General features: G+C 38.5%; 1 protein-coding gene across 2 annotated transcripts in view; it reads left to right on the top strand.

The window, feature by feature from the left end:
* The first annotated feature begins 3,961 nt into the window (after positions 1-3,961).
* ATAD2 (ATPase family AAA domain containing 2) overlaps positions 3,962-25,667 on the top strand; it is a 55,092-nt gene continuing 33,386 nt past the window's right edge. The window contains exons 1-8 of one of the 2 annotated variants that reach the window (XM_019631382.1): positions 3,962-4,720; positions 12,952-13,082; positions 16,901-16,950; positions 18,899-19,064; positions 19,379-19,481; positions 19,745-19,832; positions 20,678-20,848; positions 21,456-21,573. In XM_019631382.1, coding sequence (XP_019486927.1) covers positions 4,553-4,720; positions 12,952-13,082; positions 16,901-16,950; positions 18,899-19,064; positions 19,379-19,481; positions 19,745-19,832; positions 20,678-20,848; positions 21,456-21,573 — 995 coding nt within the window. In that variant the 5' untranslated portion in view covers positions 3,962-4,552. The remainder of the gene's footprint in view (positions 4,721-12,951; positions 13,083-16,900; positions 16,951-18,898; positions 19,065-19,378; positions 19,482-19,744; positions 19,833-20,677; positions 20,849-21,455; positions 21,574-25,667) is intronic. The other variant, XM_019631383.1, reaches the window with a different exon arrangement.

Raw genomic sequence — 25,667 nt, 5'->3', positions numbered from 1 at the left:
ATTCATATTTTCCAGGCATGGCAACCCCAATGGAAAAAAAGCTTCTTTTTCCTCATAGCAATCACACGGAGTGACTTGTACATTTATTTTTCACATTTCTATACAGCTGGAATTTTTCTCATTTATTACTTTTTAATAACATTTTTAAGAATAAAAAATTTTTCTTATATCAACACTAATATAAAGAGCTCTGTGGACAGACTATTGCTCACTTAGCTTTTCCCCTACTGTTGTACATTAGTTTGTTCTCAGATCCTAGCATTATAAATAAAGCTGCAATCATCATCTTTATACATAAATCTTGGTCCATGACTGATTATCATGTTAGGGTGGAGTACTAGAAGTGGAATTCCTGGGCCAAAGTTTTTAAATATTTTCAAGGTCTCTTGATACATGTTGCTATATTGCTTTTAAGAAATGGCCCTATACTTCAATATCACATTGAGTAGATTATTGTTAAATATATATATGTGCCAAAAAACTGTCATTCCCGTTGTTATTTTAATTTTCATTTATCCAATTACTACTTACCTGTACTAAAAGGGATAATTTCAGTATGAAGCAGTAAGTGCTAAGGTAGCAATGTACTATGGGAGCTCTGGGTGGAGCACCTTACCATTTGGAATGGGGTATTGGGCCGGGTTGGAATATTACTCATCTTACTTAGAATGGGGTAGGAGGGAGGCAATACTCCCAGAGCCCTCTGCATGGACCAGCCCATGCCTGTGGTATTAGGGAAGGCTGATAAAAAGAGAAAGTCTGAAAAAAAGCACATCATCAAATTTTGACATATCTTCCCTGCTCATTTTCTGTGCCTACTCTCTCCCAACCCTCCATCCCCCAAATCTGAAAGGGGTGTCTGTCTTACCTGGCCTCCCAACATTCCTTTTGTCAGTGCCCATTCTAGGAAACCACTGGTAAAATTCCCCTTTCTGACCTCACACCTCTATACCAGTTTGAACTCTTTGTTGCAAATAACAGAAACCATCTCTGGCTAAGTTAAACAGGAAATCAAGATTACTGGGAGGGTGAGGAGGAGGGAGGTTGTTGGGACTTGGAAGGGAGGAAGCACAGTCCAGTCATGCTGATATAATGCTCCAAGAACCCAAGAATCATCTGGTTAGGATGCTACCATTAATGCCCTCTGCTCCTGCCACCATGAATAATCTCTGCCCCTGCATCTTTGGGTCACTTCTTCAAGAGGTGATGACTATCTGAAGTGGGAGCAGTCCACTGACTGAGTTGAGGTGAGGCCACATGCCTGAGTCCTAGTTACCAGGTTAACAGGAAAATGAAGTATCTGTCCCTATAGGATTTGTATTGAAGGAGGCAGGGCCCTGCCCAACCCAAACCCACTCCAAGAGGAAATCTCTCAGCTAGGAGAGGTGTTTGTTTAAATACAGAATAGCTAAAAAATGGAAAATGTCAACTATGACCCTCCCCACCTTCATGTGATTGATTAATGGTTTTCTCTCTTTTGTGGAAAATCAATGAGATTAGCTATCAAATTTAAGTAAGGCCAGATTTACAACATTCCAAGAGAAATACCTATGCAAACTGATTTTTACTTTCTAACTTCGTCATCAAAAAACAGACAGGGACCCACCTGTGACCTCATCTCAAATGAGGTAATGGAATTATGATTAGCCCTTACCTCAGCCTTCTTTTTTGTCATACTTGAGGTAAAAAACACTTGACCCTCTTTAAGCAGTCAGGGATTATGGGAAAGAACCTGTTTCTACTGCCCTTCCTTTTTTAAAATCAAGTCACTCCCATCTCCAATAGCTAAGATTTTGGAAAAGGCAAGAAGTATCACCAGCTAAAGACCACTTCCAGACCGACTCTATAAGTTTCCTAAGGCTGCTGTAACAAATTACCACAAACTAGGTGGCTGAAAAAAAATGATTCTGTCACAGCACAGGAGGCCAGAAGTCTGAACTCAAGGTGTCATCAGGGTTGGTTCCTTCTGGAGGCTGTGAGGGAGAACCTACCTATTCCATACCTCTGTCCTACTATCTGGTGGTTGCGGAAAGTCCGTGGCGTTCCTTGGCTTGTTGATGCATCACTCCAATGTTTGCCTCCATCTTCATATCACCTTCTCTGTGTGTCTCAGTGCATCAAATCTCCATCTCTTTTCTCTTATGAAAAGTGAACATATCAGAAGGGTAGACTATGCTACTTTAAATGTTGTTCTTTCCTCTTTTGTTTATATTGGATCAACAATCACTTTAAAGCTTTATTCTATTGTAAAATTAATACATATTCAATGCAAAAAAAATCAGAAATATTGAGAAAAGTACAAAGAAACCACACAGCAACCATAATATTACTATCCAGAAGTGAACCATTCACATTTTGTTGTAGTTTCTTACAGGCTTTTTTCAATGCAAATGTACAGAAATGCTCTTTTTTTTTAAACAAAGTTGGAACTATGATACCTATTTCTCTGTAGTTTCTAAAGTTACAATGCATTGTGCACATATATTTTTCCATATAATTAATATAGTTATATCATAATTTTAATGGCTATATAACATTCTTCTTAAGAAAGGCCCCACCGAAGGACATCCAAGTTGTTCTCAGTTTTTTACATACATAATGCTGTGGTAAATATCATGATGCACACATTTTTGAAAACTTTTAAAAGGCAAAATTTTGAGTTCAGAATATATAATAACTTCTGTATCTTAAATGTGCATCAAAGGAATTCCTGATAATCCCTCCAAACTAGCTTTTGCCACTGCCTTCCACATGTGAATACAGCTTCATCTCTCCATTAGCTAAAACAAAAAACCAAACACTGGAATCATCCTTGACTCCACTCTTTCTCTAATGTCTCAGTCCAATTAGTCAGCAAATTCACTTGGCTCTTTCTTCCAAATATACCCATAATTTGACCATTTCTCATTACATGCATGCTCTCACACTGGTCTGTGTCACCGTCATCTTTTGTCTGGATAATTGCAGTGACCTCCTAACTAGAGCTGCCAGATATAGCAAATAAAAATACAGGACACCCCATTAAACTAGAAGTTCAGATAAATGATAATTGTTTTTAAATATAAGTGTGTCCTAAATATATCATTCTCCATGCAGCAGCCAGAAGGATTCTTTCAAAAAGTCAGAATAAGTCACCCTGCTCAAAATCCTGTGATGTTTTTTCATCTCATAATAAAAAGTAAAAAAAGAAAAAACAACAAAAAAACTCAACCTTGCAGCTGAGGCCCACAGCCCTGCTGGATCTGCCACCAGCGGCTCTTTGCTCTTTGATTTCATTGTCCTCGCTGTTATCACCTTTCCACTGCTGGCAACTCTCTTCTTCCAAATATACCTAACCTCCTTTAGGTCTTTGCTTATACTTCTGAGCAAGACCTTCCCTAATTCACTGTTTAAAATTGCACACTTCCCTCCCCCTACTTTATATATCTCTGTAACACTTACCACCTCTTAACAAATATATTTAGTCTTTCTCCTCCCACCAGAATTTAAGTTCCATGAGAGTATTTTTGCTTTTTGTTCACTGCTGCATCCGCAGTGCTTAGAATAGTGCCCGGCATATAACAGATGCTCGATAAATATTTAATAAGTGTTAAATTAAAGAAATGTAGTTATCCAAATCAATAAATAGCTTTTGTTTCTGTTTCGCTAGGACTTGCACATTCTGATCATTCAGCATGTTATCTATTTCAAAGTAGTTGAGTAACTACTGTTATCTTAGAGAAGCCATTTTCTGTAATTCTATAATAGCAAACATTTCTAAGTGCAGATACGGTTCTAAGGTATACTATCTTAGATCTTCAGGTATTATTATTATAATTCTTTTAAAGAGGAGGAAATTAAAACCCGGAGAGGTGAATAATTTGCTCGAGATCGTACACGTGGGACATTTGGCAGTGTTGGATACTGAACCTGCACTAATTGCAGTACTCTACCGACTCGCTTTTAACTCCCCTTCTGTTTTCTTTTTAACTTGTTTTGGTTAAGCCATCAGTAAGAGGCTCTTAAGGGTTAAAGTCAAAGCCCGACAAAGGCCAACTGCTTTTTACCTCTCCAGTCGGACTCGGCATTTAGCGCTAGCATCTTGCACTGGGAGAAGCCGGAGGCAGGTGTCGGGGCGGGGCGGAGCCGCCGATCAGAGCGGGCGGGAGTCTCCCTTCCCCCTCTGACAGCCACGCGCCAAAATTCCAAACGCGACTTCGCGCCGCTACCGGCCATCTCCCTCCGCGGCGTCCAGCGAGCCGGAACTATATGAGAAAAATAAGTCAGCGTTCTCACGCCCCTGACTGCTCAGGGGCTCAGCACCGCGGGCGCAGGTTCTCAAGTTCGGCCCGAAGTCCTTCGCTCTCCAGATGGGAGGGTAGTTCCGATCCCGCCGTTGGAGGGTGGCAGTGTGGGCGGGACGGGCGGCGGATGGATTCCGGGAGCGCGCGCGGAGCCCGCTGGCGCGGAGCTTGTGGCGCCAGAATTCGGAGCGCGGAAGAGCCTGAGCGTCTGCAGCCCGGCGCCCGGCCCCGTCTCCCGCAGCCGACGTGGGCACCAGGAGCCGGAGAAGATGGTGGTGCTCCGCAGCAGCCTGGAGCTGCACAGCCACTCTGCCGCCCCGGCCTCGAGCTCCCTGGACATGTCCAACGGGTTCCTCATCTCGGAGCAGATCGGCCGGCGGCGGCTCCGCTCGGCCCGCGCGGCTGAGCAGTCGGCCGTCAGCGCGGCCGCCGCGGGCGTGAGTACCGGGCCGGGGCGGGACGCTTGGGCCGGGCCTGGGGGGACTGCTCGTGGCCCGTTCCCCGGGTGGGGCCTGAGGGTGGGCGACGCGGCCGGGGTGACAGTTGGGGGGTGGGGGCGGGGGCGGTTGGGCGCAGTCTTGCGGAGGAGGAGTTAAAATGGAAGGCTTCTTAAGATCAGAGCCCCAAGGGGTGTGGGTCGCATGACGAGATCGGACGGGACGAGGGCTATGCTGTTGCTGCCCGCTTGTACACCAGAGGAAGCCGAAGCTCCCCGGAGCTAAAGTGAAGTAGCGGGGCGAGCCTTGGTGTGGGGGGCAGCCCCACCCCCAACCTCACGCACACACGCTTTCCCTAACCCATCGCTCAGGCTCCCGCCCCAGGTTCGCAGCGACCGGATGCAGAACACATGTACTGACTGACAACTATGCCTAGTGACGGTGTTAGGGCTCACGGGGACAGAAAAACTGGGATCCGGGTTCCCTGACCTCCATTCACGGCCCAGAGAGGTTCCGTAATAAGAGCGCAGTGACTAAAGACCAGCTTGCATAACCCGCAGGGTCGGAGACCAACATTTCACGTGCACCCTCGTCACTCAAAGCCCCACGAACAGCTCCACGAACGTGGGTGGTTACACTCGTTTGACAGACGAAGACGCGGACTCAGGAAGGTGACCAGTCCGTGGTAGATCTCACGTTGGAACTTGGGGTTCTCTTCCTCCAAAACCCTTCCGTTCGATCGCGCTGCAGTTATAAACAGCGTCTCTAGGGGAAGTGTCCGAGGGGGTGGGGCAGCCAGGTCCCCTGGAAAGAAGTGCTTCTTGGAGGGAGGGCGTCCCCTCCGCCTCTCCACCCTCGCTGCTGAAAGAAGCACACAGGTGGAGGGGACCGCGTTAACAGAAAAGGCTGGAGAAGCCGAGAAAGCAGCGCTGGTAAAAAATTAAGGCCGCAGGAAGTTGTCTCGTTCAGTTCGAGAGCGGCTAGGCACGGAGGGGGCGGGGAATAAGAGCCGCGAGAAGGATAGGAACTGGGAAGTCCCAGCGACAGCCCGAGGGGGAGGTCTACGTGTGGCAGGAGAGAGGGACGACACTTAGTTAAGGGAGTGGTCGCTGTATGACGCGAGTGGTCAGTTTCCTTAGATGCCCCCACGCTAGCTGCTCCTCTACTGAGGGCAGCGAAAGAGCCCGTTGAGCCTCTCAAATTGTGATTCTGGATTGTAAAAGCAATTTCCTGGCTTGCAGGATGTTTCCCAGTCGTCCAGAAGTCGGTAGTGATCTGGGGAGGCCAGACACTTCTGCACGGAACTCTGGTCACCTGATTTGTTAGCCTATGTTTGGAAAAGCTAATTACTTCAGTAGATATTTATTGAATGTTTCGTGCCTTCAGGACAGGGCTAGATTCTGGGACTGTGATGACGTGTTGAAGGCTGGTTAAGTAACACAGGTGCTTAATACAACTGCGAGCTTTGAATCTCAGCTTACCAGCCATCAGAAGGCTTCTACGTGTTAAAAGGGGTGATACCACATGCATGGGTAGCAAGAAGCAAATGTGATCATGCATATAAGGAGATTACCTGAACACTCGGCATATAATGTAGCTAGGACTTAGTCACTGACAGCTGTTAAGACCACAATTTTAGTTAACAGTCACTGTCTTTCCAGTTCCTCATGTCAAAAACCTTAGAGTCGCCTTTGACTCCTCTCTCATTTCATATTAGCAAATTCTGTTGGCTCTGCTTTCAAAATATGTTCAGAATCTGACCACTTCTCAGCCCCTCCATTGTTGCCATGCTGGTTCAAGCCATTATTGCCTGGATTATTAAAATAGATTTTTGACTGGCCTCCCTGTTTTCCACCATTATATATAATAGCCCCCTCTCAACATTCAGTTCTCAATATAGCTTACAGAATGATCTTTTTAAAAGTCAAAACACTTAAGCACGCCTCTGCTCAAAAATCCCTATCAAAGGGTAAAGGTTTAAAAGTTTGGTAGCAACCCTGCATCTTTTGCCCCCTTCCCTTTATGATGAAATCCTCTTCCATTCTCCCTTTTGCAAAACCCAGTCTATTCCAGCCACACTGGCCTAGCTGCTCCTTGAATACCAGGGCCTTTGCACTTGCTCTACCCTCAGTTGGGAATTCTCTTCCCCTGCATATCTGCATGACCCGTTCTTTTATCTTTCACATTTTTTAATTAAAAAAAAACAACCCAAAATCTCAGAACTCATGGTGCTTAATGTATTTATGTTGACAAAGCCCACCAACACCAAATCTGAAACATACCTTTGTGATTGGAATATCTTCTGATTTGGAACTTTATTTTCAATACATTTGATTCAATTATAACTTGCTTTTTACATCAGTCACATATTTCAGAAACTTAGCATCCTGACTGTATTTGGGTCTGAGTTGTTTGTTTGTTTGTTTAATTTTATTGGGGGACAGTGTGTTTTTCCAGGATCCATCAAGTAGTTGTTTCAATCTAGTTGTGGAGGGTGCAGCTCAGCTCCAAGTCCAGTTGCTGTTTTCAATCTAGTTGCAGGGGATGCAGCCCACCATCCCATGCGGGAATCAAACCGGCAACCTTGTTGGTAAGAGCACGCGCTCTAACCAGCTGAGCCATACGGCTGCCCACCAGCAGCTCAGCTGCAGCTCAACTCAAGTTGTCTTCAATCTAGTTGAAGAGGGCACAGCTCACTGGCCCATGTGGGACCTGAACCGGCAGCCTTGTTGTTCAGAGCACGCAATGTAACCAACTGAGCCACCCGGCTGCCCCTGTTTGGGTCTAATTTTAGTTCCTAGTTTCCTCAGCCACATATTTATTGACAGAGCATTTCTTAGGGTAGGTTGCTTTTAAATATGGTTAAATTTATTCATACTAACTCATTAACTTGATTTTTTCTTCATCAAATCTCAGAGGCTGACCTTATCTTCAAGTTCTGAAGGTACCTATAGTCACCTATTTATCAATCATATTCTACTTTGACATTATGAATATTGTCTCACTAAGCTGGATGTGAGGATTTTTTCCTTCCTGACTTGTATGGATTCTCCAAATTTTTTGTTATTTTTAATTTTTCTTTTCTTTTTTAACTTTAATTTACATCCTACCAAACTTTTGAGTTTGGATGCATCTTCTGTGGTTTGTTTTTCCTTCAGAGTCAAACTAGCCTTGTATATTTCTGTGCTTTTATAGGTCTGAGGCTCTTTGATTCGTTAAATTTAGTGTTGTTTCTCATGCTGAAGAGTCACTTAAGGATGGATAGTAAGGAGTTTTTCTGGTGATGATTACACATTACTTTTGGTTTGTGTTTACGTACATTTTTATTCTGTATGTTGTTAGGCAAAATAAAACATGCTGTAGTATGTAAAGTAGAAGTTACTATTTTTATGGTTTTTTAAATATTGTATATTTATTTAAAAGTCTGGAAAGATATTCCAACTTGACACTGATGTGTACATCATATGGGAAATTTTTTAAAACTTGAAGTATAACACAACACAGAAATATGAAAAGTGGACGACAGCTCAGTGAAATATCACAGAGCATGGATAGAGAAATTTTGACATGTGGCAATGAGTATTGCTACCTAGAGTTGAGTGACATGGCTGCTCTGCATTCAAGAGAGTATACTTGTGCTTGTTTTGACTGGCCCTTGACTTTAGATTAGAAGCTGCAACTTTGAGATTAGGGATCTGATGAGCTCCCTATTAGAAAATGGATTATAATCAACAAATCTGGAATTTGGAAGACCAGTTAAGATTATAATATTAATTATATAGCACTTGCTTTGTGCCAGGCAAGGTACCAAATATACACACGCACATTTGCCCTATAAAGTAACTTGTTATTATCCTCATTTTAGATGTGGAAACTAAAGCACGGAGACCGTATATAACTTGGACAAGATTATACAGCTTTTAAGTGATATGTCAAGAATGAATCCTAAGTAATTTATCTTAGTTTGGGCTCTTAATCAGAATACTATTATCACAATAGATCAAAGCAGAGAAAACTAGAACCTAAATTAAGATGGTGCTAAAAGGAACCGAGAGAAAAATGCCAAATAATACTGCAAGGGTCTAGAGTTATTCCAATACAGGGAGGGAAGGCTACATTGTTTCCAGCTGAAGAAGTGAGCAATCGACCGTTGGGGATGTGCCAGAGTTTGCTGAAAGATTAGCTCTATGTATCTTTGGGAGTGGTCACCTGTGTAGAGGTGATAGTTGAACCCTTGAAGGTGAATAGAAAACATAGCAAAGCACAAAAATATTTTAGAAGATCTAGAGCAATGGCTATATTTTAAGGGTGAGAAGAGGATGAATTATGTAAAAAAAAGACATGTAAACCAAAGGGTCAAATAAAGCATTTAAAGAAGGGAGCAATCAACTCCATAGAAGACAGTGAGTTAGAGCACGGGCCATTGGATTTAGCTATTGGGAGATAGTTTTAGATCTACTGAAAGAGCTGTAGATGTAGAACTCAAATTGTTGAAGCTTGTGGAATAATAATAGATGGATGGTGAGGAATTGACCACACCAATGTTTAAAGATAAAGCTAGGGAGGGTATATCACAACTATATGTGTATAACGTGTATACCATTGTGCATTAGAATATGCTGCTGTTCAAGCTTTCAAGGAGCCCTAAGTCTGGAAATTTTTTGTTGCATGCTCCCTGTACTAATTTACAGATTCTGCAAGATTATAACACACTCAAAATCTAACAATATATTTTTCTTCCTTTAAACCTTTTAAAGAGCTATCAGTGCTCTCAATATTTAAGTAGATTTTAGCCAGAGTCACATCATCTGTGACTCTGTCAAATGAGGACACATCATCTCCAGGTTTAGTTTTCAGATTAAGTATGTTTTCATTTTTCACATCTTAGGAAATTTGTTTCTGGTGATACATGTAAAAATGTAAAAAATAGAAAGTGAAAGTCCCATATCTATCATTCAGTGTTAATTACTGTTGTGATTTGGCATTGAGCTTACCTCTTGGAATTTTTTTGGCTTAGCTATATTAAAATGACTTTGATTCAATAATGTGTTGGTTTCCTTAGGAAATCAGATGTACCTAAGGTACGTGATCTAGAGGTATTTAGGACACAGAAAAAAAATTGCAGATAACCTAAATGTGTGATACATTAAGCAATTTGTTAAATAGATTCATGTAATGCTGGAATAATATTCATTTAAAAAGATTTTTAGAATATTTCGTGACGTGAGGAAATGTTTGTATTACTAGAAAAATGTTGCAACACATAAATAGTATTATCCTAATTTAAAAATCCTGTAAATATGTTTGCATAGGAAAAGAATGGTTTGTGCACCAAAAGGTTAACAGTGATTACCTGTGAATGCTTATTTCACTTAGCATAATGTCTTTTATAAGACATGTTTTTAAAAGTTATTGATATTTTAAAATTCCCCAGTATCTGCCTCTATATAGGTGATTCCCAAAAATCTGTTTTGTTTTTTTCCCCCACACTGTTAAGAGCCTTTCTTGATGCCTAGTGCATATTTAGGGAGGATGAACTAAGCCACTTGCTATGCAAATCAAAGATTCACTTATACCACTTATAAGATTAAATCTTCCAAGTTTCTCAAGGAATCTTTCTTCCCACTATTTACCACCCCCCTCCTTTTTTTTTTTTTTCCTATAGAAACAAACCATTTTTATTATCCCCAGGAATATGGTGACATTTATTTTCTTTTTTATTGTAATAAAGTATAGATAACAAAATTTATTGTTTTAACCTTTCTTTAGTGTACAGCTCTGTAGCATTAAGTACATTCACATTGTGCTGCAACCACCACCATCATCTCCAGAATACTTGCATCTTCCAAAATTGAAACTGCCCATTAAACACTAACTCCCCATTCTCTCCTCCCAGCCCCTGGCAACCAACATTCTACTTTCTGTCTCTATGAATTTGTTTCTCATATTAAGAGAAACATAGAGCTCCATACAGTATTTGTTACAAAAGGACAAATATTGTATGTTTCCTCTTATATGAGGCTCCCAGATAAATATTGTTACCAAAAATAAATATATATATGCTTATTTCACTAAAACTCTTCTTAGAGTTCCTAAATTTCTTTTAGCTCTATGTTCTTGTACATTTTTAAGCTGCTCTCTAAGGTTCCTCCAGCCCCATTGGTTTCAATAGTTACAAAAGGGATCATTTCTGTCATCTTTTAATTATGTTAAAAAGTAAAACTGTTACATCAGATTTTACAAGTATCCACTGGAATCTAAAAACCATAGTTATTTGATATCTGCCTTAGAACATTAAAAAACAATGAACAAGCTTTTAGCAGACAGAAGTTTTACCTTGATTCTTTCTTTCCTCTTTTAATTTGCAATTCCAATCCACTTAACCTACAGCATTTTATTTTCATGTATTTTTATGCCTTAAAGTAATTTGTTATTATCCTTTCATACTTATAAAACAAAATTTGAAGTTATTTTCCACTTTTCTCTGATCACAAGGCTCCAAGATAATAGTTTTTGTGTGTTGTCATAATTATTAATATTCAGTTGATCAAAGCAACAAAAACATGTATGTATTTTGATTTAAATGATTAAACATAGAAAGTAATATTTCATTGGGATTTCATGTGTGAAGTTCCCCTACTCTCTTAATTAGTTCATGTATCTGTGCATGAATCTTATTGCTAAAGACAGTGTTTGATATCAGTTACATTGTTTTTATAATTTTAAGCTCTGGGAAACATTGTTCATATAAATAAGTAGATAGTAATGAAAGGAGTTTTGTTTAGCAGTGCCACTCAGTTTTTCTGACTTATGTCCCAAAAATCATTTGCCAATATTTATTTTTAATGGTCTTTTAGCTTAATTAAGTCTCCTTTCAATTTTGTTTATCAGGAAAGAATTGGAAACCACTAAAGGTAAAGATTTGTTGCCTAGCATAGTCATGCAATTTCTTAACACCTACACTAGTGTGTTTCTTTGTTTGGCTTTAGGAAGGTTTTTAATAAAGCCTTGAAGCAGTCCACAATAGTAAGATTCATGAGTGAGAGATAGGACTTTCTTTTGTAAAATGGGAGAAAGGTAAATGAAAGAAGATGCCTTGTGTTACAGTGCTTTCTCAGGCAGATTGTTTTTAAGAAAAAGTGGAAGTTGAGGTTACACTACACCTATCTAAGATGTAGGTGTTTGTTTTAAAAATAGTACAGCAACCTTGAAGTGTAGGGTTTTTTTTTTTAAACGACCTTAAATATAAGTACACTGATAAAAACGGTAACAAATCATACACATCACTTAATATTTTATGAAGTACCTATCCAATTCCTACACAAATCCTGTGGTATGCATATCCTTATTTTATTTCCAAATATTCTGCCCAAAACAAAATTAAATGACAAAATGTCCTGATAAAACAAAATGAAATAACCAGGTAAAGCCAGCTTGGGATGGGAGGAGGGGAGACATTAATTTTATTTTTTTTAAACACTGCCTGTTTTTCTAAAATTATCAATTTTCATACCAGTAAAGCATAGAATAATGGAGTTGTTAGGTACTTTTCCTTTCTCTTCTAATGTAAAAGTATCCTTTATACGATTTCAGAGAGGTATGTATGAACTTTTGAATAATTTGTGACAGCACCTCTGTAGCTCATACAGCAGCCCACTAACTATATCTATGATGCAGAAATAAAGTTACATAGAGCTCTATGGTTTTGACAACAGATTAATGTACCTAAACAGTCTTTACATTTCAATTGTTGCATTATCTGGGTAAAATAGAGAATAACTCCTTTTTGTCATCCATGCCAAAATTATAATTCTCATAGTCCAGTTATTTTAAGATTGCTGCCAGTGGTTGCATGGCAGATAATGGTGTGTGTGTGTATCTTCCTAATTTATGTAGCCTTAAAATAAAGGAGTACTTACTGTTATGAACAATTATAACTTTTCCAGTGATGGAAAACTTCACTCTCTAGACTGACTACTTGTTATGAAATAGAACTATAAACCTCAATAAGTTTTATATTAGCCATTTCATAGACATTGCTGATATTTATTATAAAATGGTTATTTATTTGTTATTTTTAGATATTAAATATTGTAGTTGCTTGGGGAGATGCAAAATGATCCTGCACAAAAAGCAGCTGTTACAAACTCATAATCAGAGAAAACTATTAGGAGGTGTTTAACTTGGGGATTTTGACTAAAAACTTAGATGGCTTTCTTAATTTTTCTTAGGAAGTTGAAACCTACCACCGGAAACGTGTTTTAAGGACTTTGAGAAAAAGTGCCCAGAATTCTTCAGATTCTAGTTTTGATCAGAATATGGAAATAACGGAGAAACATGCTAATGGCAGGCATTTTACAAGGTAATATAAGATGGCCAAATGCCAATTGAAAATAGTTTTAAAGTAACAATTTAGGATTTGCATTTAATTTTTAAGAGCATTCTTGACTGGTCATCAAGATTCCGGGGTTGTAAAATGTAATTTATTTGAAATGGAATTGCCACAAGTGACTATTGGATTAAAAATTTAATGTGTACAGAGGTTTGTTTTTTCTTTTCTTTCTTTTTTTTTTTAAATTGGAGAATTGGGGGAGGGAAACAGTGTTGGGGAAGGGAACCAGCCAAGTTGTTGTTCTTCAGTCTTCGTTGTGGAGGGTGCCAGTTGCCATCTGGCTTCCCGTCGGCAGCTCGTGGCCTCTAAGCTCAAGGGGCTGTGTTACAATCATAGTTGCTTGTGGGTGTAGCCATCATCCCATGCGTGAGTTGAACCAGCAGCCTTGTTGTTAAGAGTGCATGTCTATCCACTGAGTCATCTGGTGGCAGCTCAACTCAAGATGCTGAGTTCAGTCTTAGTTGCGGGTGAGCATAGCCCACCATCGAACAGCCAATCTTGTTGTTACACCAGCTGAGCCACTCTGCCACCTTTTGGCAGCTCAGCGACAGCTCCGCTCGGGTGCAGCGTCACTGGCCCATGTGGGAATCAAACCAGCGACCCTGTTGCTCAGAGCTCGCGCTCTTAAGCCAACTCTTAACCAACTGAGCCACTCAGCCAGCCCTGTTTTTTATTTTCTTGTTCAAAGACATTTGTGATATGTGTGAGTGCAACTAAAAAGGCTGGTTGACTTATTTGTGATTTGTGGTTCTGCTTCATAGTCTATACCAAGAGTTGGCAAACTGTGGCTCGCAAGCCACATGTGGCTCTTTGGGTACATACATGTGGCTCTGAAGTAGAATTGAAAATGAAAATAAAACTGTCATAGTTTCATTTATAAAATTTTTAAAAGATATTATTCACATAATGGTGATTTCATTTGTTTTATGGCTCTCGAATAATTTTTAAATTGTTGTGAGAGACAGGATTGGCTCTTCGTCTCAAAAGTTTGCCGACCCTTGATCTATACAAAGCTTTAATTCAAAATAGTAGTTATGTTTTTGACTGCTTGCTATCGAGTTTTTCATCAATTCTGAGTCATTTATGAATTTCAGTGTGTTGTGCTTCTAAAGCAGTCTTAACATAGAGGCAGAACATGATTTTTTTTTTTTACTTGTCTAATGGGACTAGATGCTTTTTACATATTTAAATTTTCTTTCTCAAGAACCCTGAGGTGGGTGACGTGAATTCCATTTTAATACTTGAGGGATTGCTTTCAATGAATTAGATAGGTAGTTCGTGGAACTTGGGTTTGTTTGGTTTAGGGCAGATTTAAATCTAACTTTAATTGGCTCAAAACCTTCACTTCCCCCCCACACACACACTTTGGTGGGGCCTAATATAAATGGGAGAAATGCCAATTAGAATAAAATTTGCTTGATGAAATAATTGTTTTTACATTAATTCTTATAAAGAAATTATTCATAATGACTTAGAAGACTAAGACCTTCCCACTATTAAATAGAATTTTGATTCTTGTTTTGAGTAGCAGGTTTTCCAGATAAGTGAGGTAGTGCCCTTTTTAAGTTTGTTTTTTGTTATTATTTTTTCAGTTACTTAATCTTTTGTTATATATTTTTTAATTGGCATCTTATTTCACCCATTCTTTCTTTTTTTTTTAAGATTTTTATTGGGGAATTGGGGGAAGGGGAACATACACGTTGCTGTCCTTTTGTTCTTCAGTCTAGTTGTGGAGGATGTTGCTTCACTGGCCCAAGTTGGCACCATCATTGCGCTCTTCCCGGGCGAGGCAGGCTGCTGGCTACACACGGTAGCCCATGGCAACCCACTGCAGCAGGGGTTGCAGCCTACACCATCGCCAGCGACTCACGGCAGCCCAGCTCCAGGTTGAGCTGTTGTTCAGCATCTTAGCTGTAGAGGGCAGTGTCACTGTCCCCCATATGTGGGATCCGAACCGGGGCCCTCTGGAAACCCAAGCCAGCTCTTAACCAGTGTTCCGATTGGCCCGCCCTCACCCATTCTTTATGGAGTGTTTACTACTGTGTTTCGTAGAGTCCGAGATAGCAGCAACTGGAACACACAACATTATAAGACAATAAAAAATAAAAAAAAACACTGAAAGTTAAACTGTAACATGTAATTAATTGTAAGATACATCCCAATTTCAGAGATGTTAAAATGGGGGGAAATACACAACTTTTAGAATCAATGAAATACAATTTAAGCTACCCCACTAGTATTTCTGAAACTGGAATTCTTTTTGGGGTAAGGGCAATAGTAGTCCATGAATTCTCCATGAGAATTTTATAATTTATTTCAGGGTCTGAAAAAAAAGTAAACATTCTGGATCATCCAAATTGCTACCTATAGAGAATAGCTACAAAATCCTACATTGGTGTTTACAATTAAATTGGCACTGTTAGAATAACAGAAGATTTGTATAACTGTGCCTTGAGGATGGAATCTATATTTCTTTGGTCCTTGAGTTCTTAACTAGGGTCTAATTGTTACAGTTATCAGGGGGCACGTGAAACCTCTGAAGTAATGTTTAATCTTGTATGTGTATATGCGGTTTCCTAGGGAAAAAAGATCTATAGCTTTCATCAGATTCGCAGGGGTTGACAAAACTCCAGGCACCTGTTTTTGTAAATAGTTTCATTGGAACACAGCCATACCCATTCATTCTGTCTATGGCTGCTTTCCTGCTTCAGCTTAAGAGTTGTGACAGAGACTGTATGGCACGCAAGTCTAAAATCTCTAACTATATTTAGGCAACAGTTTATCAACCCCTGTAAGGGGAAATGTGCTCCCTTACCCTATAGGCAAAAAGGAAAGAAAAACACCCCCTTAATCTTTGTGTCCCTACCATCTAATAGGGGCCTGCTTTATAAAAGTGTAGACTATGTGGTATGGCAGGAGAGGCTCCTTTATGAGAAAAGTCTTATGAGCCTGTGGACAAACTAGGCCTTGACCTGTAGATGGATTGCTCAAAGGTTTTTATGTTGTTCTTAGTTCTTACCTGTGTTCCAAAAGAGGTAAGGAATTAATGATGACTCTGAGGATACATGAATTAATTTTTCTGGATAAGATGGCTTCATTTATTTTAAAGAGTCACATTTGAAATTCCACGTGTACAACCAGCCCACTTGCAAATAACTTGACACATAGGTTGATTAATAGATGCAGCCTATACAAGTATGGAAAATTGAGTTCCTAAAAATAAATTAATGAGACACACTGTTTTGTTAGCTCAGTGGATTTTGGGGAAAAAAAGATGAGTGGAGTGTACATTTTTTTGTCTTGGAAAGTGTACTTTCCAATTCAGTACATTCTGCCTCCCAATTTATGGGTGAGAGATCTGATTCACAAATGGGACTGTTTCTACATGTGACTGATAATGCAATGTCATGTAAAGACTGTAGCCAGCACATGTTCTTAGAAGGAAATTAACATATCACTAAGGGACATTAGTACTGTTTATAAATTCCTCAAGGACCTGGGACCACTGTACCTGTGGTATAAACACTTTGTCTTGTTTTTGCTCAATGCTTAGTTCTAAGTCAAAGATTTCATTTGTTTTAAATAAGATATTTTTATTAATTTTGTTTAGCTAAGAATTAATACATATATCATTGAATTTCACAAACAGGATTTTCAGTGTTTTTTATGTTTTTATGTATCTGTTAGTATTTACTCTCCAAGCTGATTTAATTTTTCCCCCTAGTTTGTAGTTTTATGAACTACAGAAGTTAAAGTTATGTCAGTTATTTAATATTTTTTTCATATAGGCAGTTGGCCAGACAGCAGGCTGCTAAAAAAAAAGAAGAGTGTAAAGAAGGTAAGTAAGGTTAAAGGCATTTCAAATTTTTTAAAAATGTAATTAATATTTTGTTTACAGGTTTATTGAGGTACATACAATAAACTGCCCACATTTAAAGTATACAGTTCATTTCGTTTTTGCCATAAGTACATGCCATGAAACTATCACCACAATAAGGTAGTGAAGATAACCGTCACACCCCCCGAATTTCCTCAGGCTCCTTTATAATCCCTCCTGGCTCCCTCAGCTCCTGTCCATGCCCTCTACCCCGCAGAATTCCCGAGAAACCGCCGCTCTGCTTCCTGTCACTATCAGTTAGTTGGCACTTTCTGCAGTTTTATGTAAGTGGAACTGGACGGTGTGCATTCTTTTTTGCCTGGCTTCTTTCCTGCAGCGTAATTACCTTGAATATCATCCATGTTGTTGCTTTTTGTTTCTGAGTAGCATTCCATTATATGGATATACCACGATTTGTTGCCCCTATCCTGTCAGTTTTTTGGTGTTTTCTTTTTAAGATTTTTATTGGGGGTTGGGAGCAGCGCTGGGGAATTGGGGGAAGGGGAACATACACGTTGCTGTCCTTTTGTTCTTCAGTCTAGTTGTGGAGGACGTTGCTTCACTGGCCCAAGTTGGCACCATCATTGCGCTCTTCCTGGGCGAGGCAGATCAGTCTCCTCTTCTGGATGGCCGCTCACTGCGGCTGCTGGCCGCTCACGCTGGCTGCTGGCTACACACGGTAGCCCATGGCAACCCACTGCAACAGGGGCTGCAGCCTACGCCTTCGCCGGCGACTCAGGGCAGCCCAGCTCCAGGTTGAGCTGTTGTTCAGCATCTTAGCTGTAGAGGGCAGTGTCACTGGCCCTCATATGTGGGATCCGAACCGGGGCCCTCTGGCATCCTAAGCCAGCTCTTAACCAACGCGCCACTCTGCCAGCCCTATCCTGCCAGTTTTATTGTGATATAGTTGATATATAACATTGTGTAAGTTTAAGGTGTACAAAGAATGTTAATTTCATACACATATATTGCAAAATGATTACTAACATAGCTAACATCTACATTATGTCATATAATTCTTTTCTGTGGTGAGAACATTTAAGATCCTCTTAGCAACTCTCAAATATATATTATTAACTATAATTGCTATGCTGCAGATCCCCAGAACTTACCCATAGCTGGAAATTTGTACTCTTTGACCAGCATCTCCCCTTATCTGCACCCTTTAGCCCCTGGCAACCACCATTCCAGTCTCTGTTCCTATGAGCTCAGCTTCTTTAGATTCCACATATAAATGATCATACAATATTTCTCTTTCTCTGTCTGACTTATTTTACTTAACATAATGCCCTCAAGATCCATCCATGTTATTGCAAAAAACAGGGTGTCCTTCTTTCTCATAATATTCCATCGAGTGTTTACAGATGGTCCTTGAATAACATCATTTTGTTCAAATGTTATTTCATTATAACATTGATGAGATGTTGTAGGAATTTAACCCTTGATTATATCAATTAGCCTACTATAAAATTGGTTTCATTATATGTCATTTTACTTAAAGTCTCAGAACATGTGGACAGCAGTAAGTGAGGACTTAGTGTATTCCACATCTCCTTTTTCCATTCATCATTGACGGACACTTAGGTTGTTTCCCACGATTTGCTGATTCATCTTTTGATTGATGTTTGTGTTTTTTCTGGTTTTTGGGGCTATTTCAAAACTGCTTTGAACATTTGTGTACAAGTCTTTGTATTATATAGATTTCCTTTTTTCTTGAGAGGGGAATGACGGGATCATATGGTAGGTATATGTTGGAACTTTATTTTTGTTTTCTAATATTTTTAAGAAAGGTTAAGTTCAAGATACTATAATTTTGTTATGTGGAAGTATAGCTATTCAGTTGTTCATTTTAGAATTGTTTTATAAATGTTGTTATTTCATTCCATTTTTTATCTACACATCTATGAAGACAAAGGGATTCCAGTTACTCAGTCATTGAGGACCAGAAACATCGTTCAGACTGCAGAACACTTGCATGAAGAGAATGGTGATGTCGAAGTTCGCCGCAGTTGTAGGATTAGAAGTCGTTACAGTAGCGTGAACCAGTCAGTGCTATTTGACAAACTTATAACGAAGTAAGTAAAATTTATTTAGATCAAGATGATTTAGCTGGCAAAACTTTTGTTGGGGCAGGATCATAAATTTCGACTAGGGAAATACTTAATGCATTTAGTTTGTATAAAGCATAAAGGAGAATGATTATTATTAGAGGACTCTGTACTAACTGCATATACATATTTAAATTCTTTAAAGAAATTTAAAAATTTTTATACAACTAAATCAAGAAATAGATATTTAAAATCTTAGCACTCAATATAATAGAACATTAAGTTTCTAAGAATGTACTATTTTACAGTTTTACCTTATATTTATATCAATTTTTTTTAAGCACTGCAGAAGCTGTACTTCAAAAAATGGATGACATGAAGAAGATGCGTAGACGGCGAATGAGAGAGCTGGAAGACTTGGGAGTGTTCAATGAAACAGAAGAAGTAAATATATTCTTGCATCAAGGGGATGATTTAATAATCTTCAGTTTAACTTCCTTTCTGTAGTACCTATCTAATTTGGGTTAAATTGGTCATCATTTTATTCAGCATTTGTTTGATCTGTTATTTGATTAGTTATTGCTGCAATTGTAAGACTTTATAGCTATAAATAACTTCATTTTGAGTAAGATTGAAACATAAAATTCCTACTGAATTTTTTAAATAAGTGTATTAAATGTTAATGGCTTTTATTTATATGTTTTTAGGGGAATCTTAATATGTACACAAGAGGAAAACAAAAAACTATTCAAAGAGCTGATGAAGAAACAACTGACAATCAAGAAGGCAGTGTGGGTTAGTCCTTTCTCTTGTTCTGTCTTCTGGGTTTGAATTTCAGTACTTTTATTTAGTAGGACATAGCCTTTTTATTCAGAAGCTGTGACACTTACAGTAGTTTGTGAGAGATCAGAGGATTGGCCATAATTTGAAAGAAAAGTGAGGTAAGAGAGCTTAAAAGGATAGTATGTTTTGTCAGGGAAAGTACTTGAAATAAATTCTAAAGGAAGTAAAATTGGTTTGCTTGTATAATACATCTACAGATAACATAGCTCTCTACTTGTTTTAATTTTAGAAAGTGATTAAAGTTAAGTTTTGCTATTTTATTTAGGACTTATTGCTGTAATTTATTAGAATTTTTCTTGACTGAAAACCAGTTTTCTCAAATACAATTTAAATGTTTGGTTGTTTTACATTATCGTAAGTAGATATTTGAGTTATGCCCTCATGGGATTCAATGAGAGCCGGAAGGGCTAGTTGGATTGTCAAATTGAAGTTTAAAAGGCAAACGCTAAGTGAGGAGATATTCAAATTTGTCAACAGTTAAATATTAATTTTGCAGCTTAAGTGTAGTCACCTGTGTTAATGAAATTAACAGTAATAACATAAATTTTAGTTTCATGCTTACTGACAGTGTAGCCTTTAAATTTGTTTCTCTACTTCCTTTTTTTCCTTTTTCTAGTTGTTTTAATACATTTAATTTCTTCATTTTTAAAAAATAATGTTGCAAAAGAATTACAGATTCTTTCTATGAACAATCTAGAAGTAAATAAATTTTAAAATTCCCCTATATTAATTCCCCTATATTAAGAACCATTAACATTTTGTTGAGTAGCCTAAAAGTAAATGTTTCTTAATTGTAGAATCATCTGAAGAGGGTGAAGACCAAGAAGATGAAGATGATGGTGAAGATGAAGATGATGAAGATGATGAAGATGAAGATGAAGATGAAGAAGATGGAGAAGAAGATAATCAGAAACGATATTACCTTAGACAGAGAAAAGCTACTGTTTATTACCAGGCTCCGTTGGAAAGTGAGGGCTGGATTTTTTTTTTCTAGAAGACATAACTATATTACCTTTGTCTTTACTGTCCTTCCTCTGTTATTATTTCTCATGTCTTTATTTTGTGTAATACTCATGGCTGTTGTCTTCTTAACCTATCTTAAATATGCAAGAAGTCAGTTCTTCCAAAGAGTTAAATTTTAGCTTTTACCAAAGCAAACAATTGGGCTATTTTGAAATTTCAAGTCTCTCTTTATTTTAGATTTCACAGCGTTCTACTTAATTTATTTTGTCAGTTTGTATAAATAGGACTGCCTTTGATTTTTGTTAAAGTTGTATCTCAATACTTATGAGCATTTTACATGCAGGACTGATAATCAGCTGTTATGCATCAGTACAATCATAATGGTTGTTTATGCCAGTGTATGTTTCAGTTGGTTGGTGTCTGTGCTATACATGTTTTCAACAGCAACCCTGCAGACATATGATTTAAAACATGATCTGTAATATTCTAGAGTAGATTTGTACTAGTATTTTCATAGAATACAGTACCTTTGTAAGTATTTTATGAAGAGCAAAATCATCTTCATATATATTTAGATGGCATATACATCTAACTCTTTGTTTTTGTTTTTAGAACCTCGTCACCAGAGAAAGCCCAACATATTTTATAGCGGCCCAGCTTCTCCTGCAAGACCAAGATACCGATTATCTCCTGGGGGCCCACGAAGTCCTTACTGTAAACGAATGAACAGGTTTGGTTCTGAAATAGTGATTTATTTATGACAACATAATTTTGGCTATTTATAAGGTAGGATTCTAGAGCCTTAGAAGTGGGTGTATCAGGATAAAAATTCTAGAATCTTATATTTGGGAGAGTTAACTATGTCTTTCGTGCTCTAGTCCCCACTACCACTGACTAGTTTTTGCTTTTGCATCCACTAGTAGGAATTGTTAATAACTTACCGTGGTAAGGTAGTTTTCGCCATCATTCCACACTACCTGTGTTTCAGCGTTTACTGTATTCCTGATTTGGTGTTAAGCATTTTACATAGTCTCTTTCATTTAATCTTTACATGCTATCACAGGTGTATTTTACTACCAAGACAAAAATTCTAAATTACATTGCTTCTAGACTTCTCTGGACTCTGACCATCCTTTTCTGGATCGATTTTTTTAATTTGTTTCTCTTATTTAGTAGGAAAATTAATTTTCTTTGTTCAGATTATTTGTGGGTTTCTTTTCCTTCTACATTCCAGCAGTGATTGTTTGTTTGTTGTATTTAAATTCAAAGAGGTAATTCTTGTTATTTCCTCATTCTCCAAATTAATAAAAGGTTTTCTGATGCATTGGAACTTTCTGGGTAATAATAGCATTATAGTAGTTCATGAATGAACGAGCTTGTTGGTGAGGACTAAAAAGGCAGAAAAAAATGACACTGGAGGGGGAAATGGTACTTTTTTCCTAATACTAATTTGCTCAGAAGTAAGACTGAAGTCCTATGAGACTTCAGCTATTTGAACAGTTCTTGGAAGTCTCCTCCTAGAAGCAGACTATCTGATCATGTTTTGGTCATGGAAAGCAACACTTTCGTAGGTGCTGACAAATTCCTCTTTTCTAGGAAAAATATGAAATACTACTTGTGTCCCTGGGTCTTGTAATTTCATTTTCAGAATGCCCAAGTCACAAGTGTATATTCTAGACTTCTTGTTAACATCGATCCTTTTCTCACAACTGAAGCCCAGAAGGGTGGACGATCAGGAAGGCAGACTCAGTCGGTCAGGGCTCTCCAAGAGAAATCGGACTTGGAATGAGGCCATACTGTCACCACTTGTCATAGGCCCCTTACAATATTGTTAAAGCCCCACATTTTGATAGTGAAATTTAACTACCTTCAGAATAGGAGAGTAAGGTGTAGTGCTCCCTGGAATCCATAACAAGCATAGGGTCCAAGACGGCTGTCTTGGTTGCCTGACTCAAAGGGCAGACCTCTGTTCGACCCAGCAGAAATGAGAGGCTGTCAGTTACTTTGAGATTTAATTTCTTTCCCCATCTTTACTCTGTTATGTTTCTCGAAGTAACATACTTGTTGATTGTTTCTATAGTCATCACCTACAATGCATCTTTCGCAGGTAGGAATTTTTTTGCTCCTTTGGTGTTAGAGTTCCCATATTAGGTTCATAGAGTCTACTCTTTCTCTCTGTAAAGTGTCTCACATTGTGCATAGCTCCTGGGTGTAGAATTTTTCCCCCCTCCAATTATTTAACGAATGTTTCAGTACTATGTGCCAAGCACTATGGATCTAAAAATAATGAGCCAGGTTTCCTGCCCTTGGATCTCATAGACAAGCAGAGAATCCTGACACATTTAAAGTATGAACTAAGAGATTTAAGCTGTACCCTGGAGTCACATTGTTTGACTTAATCACCTTTTGGTGTTGGTTTTAGTAGCTCCCTTTAAACTTTCTTTTTAGTAACAGCTTATTGGGATATAATTCACATAATCATTATAGTTCACTGATTTACAGTAATTCACTGATTCAATGGTTTTTAGTATACTCACAAAGTTGTGAAACTATCACCACAATCAATTTTAGAACATTATTCTTGCCTCAAAAAGAAACTCTACTCTTTAGTTATTACTCCCCAATACCTCTATCCCCCCAGCTGTACGCCACCATTAATCTACTTTCTGTCTTTATAGTTTTCCCTATTCTGGGTATTTCATATAAGCAGAATCTTTTGTGACTGGCTTCTTTCACTTGGTATAACATTTTCAGGTTTCATCCATGTTGTAGCATGTATCAGTACCTCATTCCTTTTTATTGCCAAATAAGATTCCATTGTATAAGTACTTGTATACCATATTTTCTTTATCTGTTTATCAGTTGATGGACAGTGGGTTGTTTCTACTTTTTGGCTATTATAAATTATGCAACTATGAACATCTGTGTTCATACCATTTTGTCTTGGGTATATACCTAGAAGTGGAATTGCTAGGTCAAATGCTAACTTTATTTAATGTTTCGAGGAAGTGGCAGATTGTTTTCCAAATGGCTGCTCCACTTTACATTCCCATACACAGTGTATGAGAGTTTCGGTTTTTCCCCATCTTTACTAACACTTGTTATTACCTGACCTTTTTATTTTTATTTTTTAAGATTTAAAAAATTTTTTTTTATTGGGGAATTAGGGGATGGGCACAGCACTGGGGAATTGGGGGAAGGGAAACAGACAATTTGCTGTCCTTTAGTTCTTCAGTCTAGTTGTGGAAGACGTTGCTTCACTGGCCTAAGTTGGCATCATCATTGCTCTCTTCCCAGGTGAGGCAGATCAGTTGCCGGCTTCTGGACAGCCGCTCACTGCGGCTGCTGGCCACTCACGCTGGCTGCTGGCTACACATGGTAGCATATGGCAACCCACTGCAGCAGGGGCTGCAGCCTACGCCGTCACCGGCGACCCACGGCAGCCCAGCTCCAGGTTGAGCTGTTGTTCAGCATCTTAGCTGTAGAGGGCAGTGTCACTGGCCCTCATATGTGGGATCCGAACCGGGGCCCTCTGGCATCCCAAGCCAGTTCTTAACCAACGCACCACTCAGCCGGCCCATTACCTGACCTTTTGAATGTAGCCCTGTAAATCTCTTTTTTTTTCAACTTCCTTGCCAAAGTGGTGTGAGCATCTCATTTCTTCTAACAACCTTAGTGGCAGTCATTTTACTTTTTCATGTAAACACCAGCTTCTATTTATATTTCATGTTCTACTTCAGCAGCTGAGGCATGGAAACAAAGCATACATCCAAAGAATCATTTGAATGTTGCCCTTGGTGTCCATGGCAAATGGTCAAAAAACCTTGCAACCACAATTCAGGATCTTCCAAGGATCTTTTGGCAACTTATCACAGCAGAGTTTCTGGAATGCTGCCTATAAGCAGGATTTTCTTTCTTCTTTATGGTTGATAACTTCTAGTCCTCTAAGGTTTATTCTTTAGCTTTATTATGCAGTTTCTGGAACAAGACTAGTCCCTTTGAACAAGAAGATAACATAATACCACAATTGCTTCACCAGTATTCCAAAGTGCTCCTTGTCAAGGAACTAGGACTGGCAACTCGAGACCCTCTGATTAGGTTCACAATGCTTGTCCATGCCAAAGTTTTCAAAAGTTTTTAGTAAAATGGAAAAAAACGAGTATGGGTATGTGTGTTTAGAATCTTTTTAAAACTGTAATACGGGCCTTTCTGTAGTACAGAATAATTATGAAGAACCTGGACCCATGACTACAACAGCCTAGATTGCCAGCTCAGCTCCACTACTTATTAATAACCTTTAACAAATTATTTAACCTCTCTGTGCTTCAGTTTTTTGATCTGTTGAATGGGGATAAGAGCACCTATCTCATAGTATTGTGACAATTAGGTGAGTTAATACATGTAAAACACTTAAAAGAGCATCTGGTACATATTAAGTGCTACATGTGTTTATTATTGTAACCATAATGTTTACAAATAATCCCTATTTGCAAATCAAATGTTGGAAACTATTTCAGCCCAAAAGTTTTGTATTTTGCTTATAACTTGACTGGTTTTTTAAATAAACACTGGAAATCACCAGTGTCGAAATGTTTAGAATGAGGATTTTTGGAATAGAAAGATATGGATTTGGCTCTGACTGTAAGATGAACGTACCAATAAGTATTTTTTCCAAGTTTTACTTAAGATTAAATGAGATACTGTGCCAACCAACTGGTACAAAAAGCACTTAGTAAATTGTTTTATTCATTTAGTAAATGTCACTCTTATTAATTGTGAAGTTAGTCTTAATTATATGTGAATGCACACGAAATTTACATACAA

The sequence above is a fragment of the Hipposideros armiger genome, unplaced genomic scaffold (genome assembly GCF_001890085.2).
Source record: "Hipposideros armiger isolate ML-2016 unplaced genomic scaffold, ASM189008v1 scaffold_997, whole genome shotgun sequence".
Lineage (NCBI taxonomy): Eukaryota > Metazoa > Chordata > Mammalia > Chiroptera > Hipposideridae > Hipposideros > Hipposideros armiger.
The sequence above is the reverse complement of the archived record's forward strand: the minus strand, read 5'-3'. Positions and strand labels throughout refer to the sequence as shown.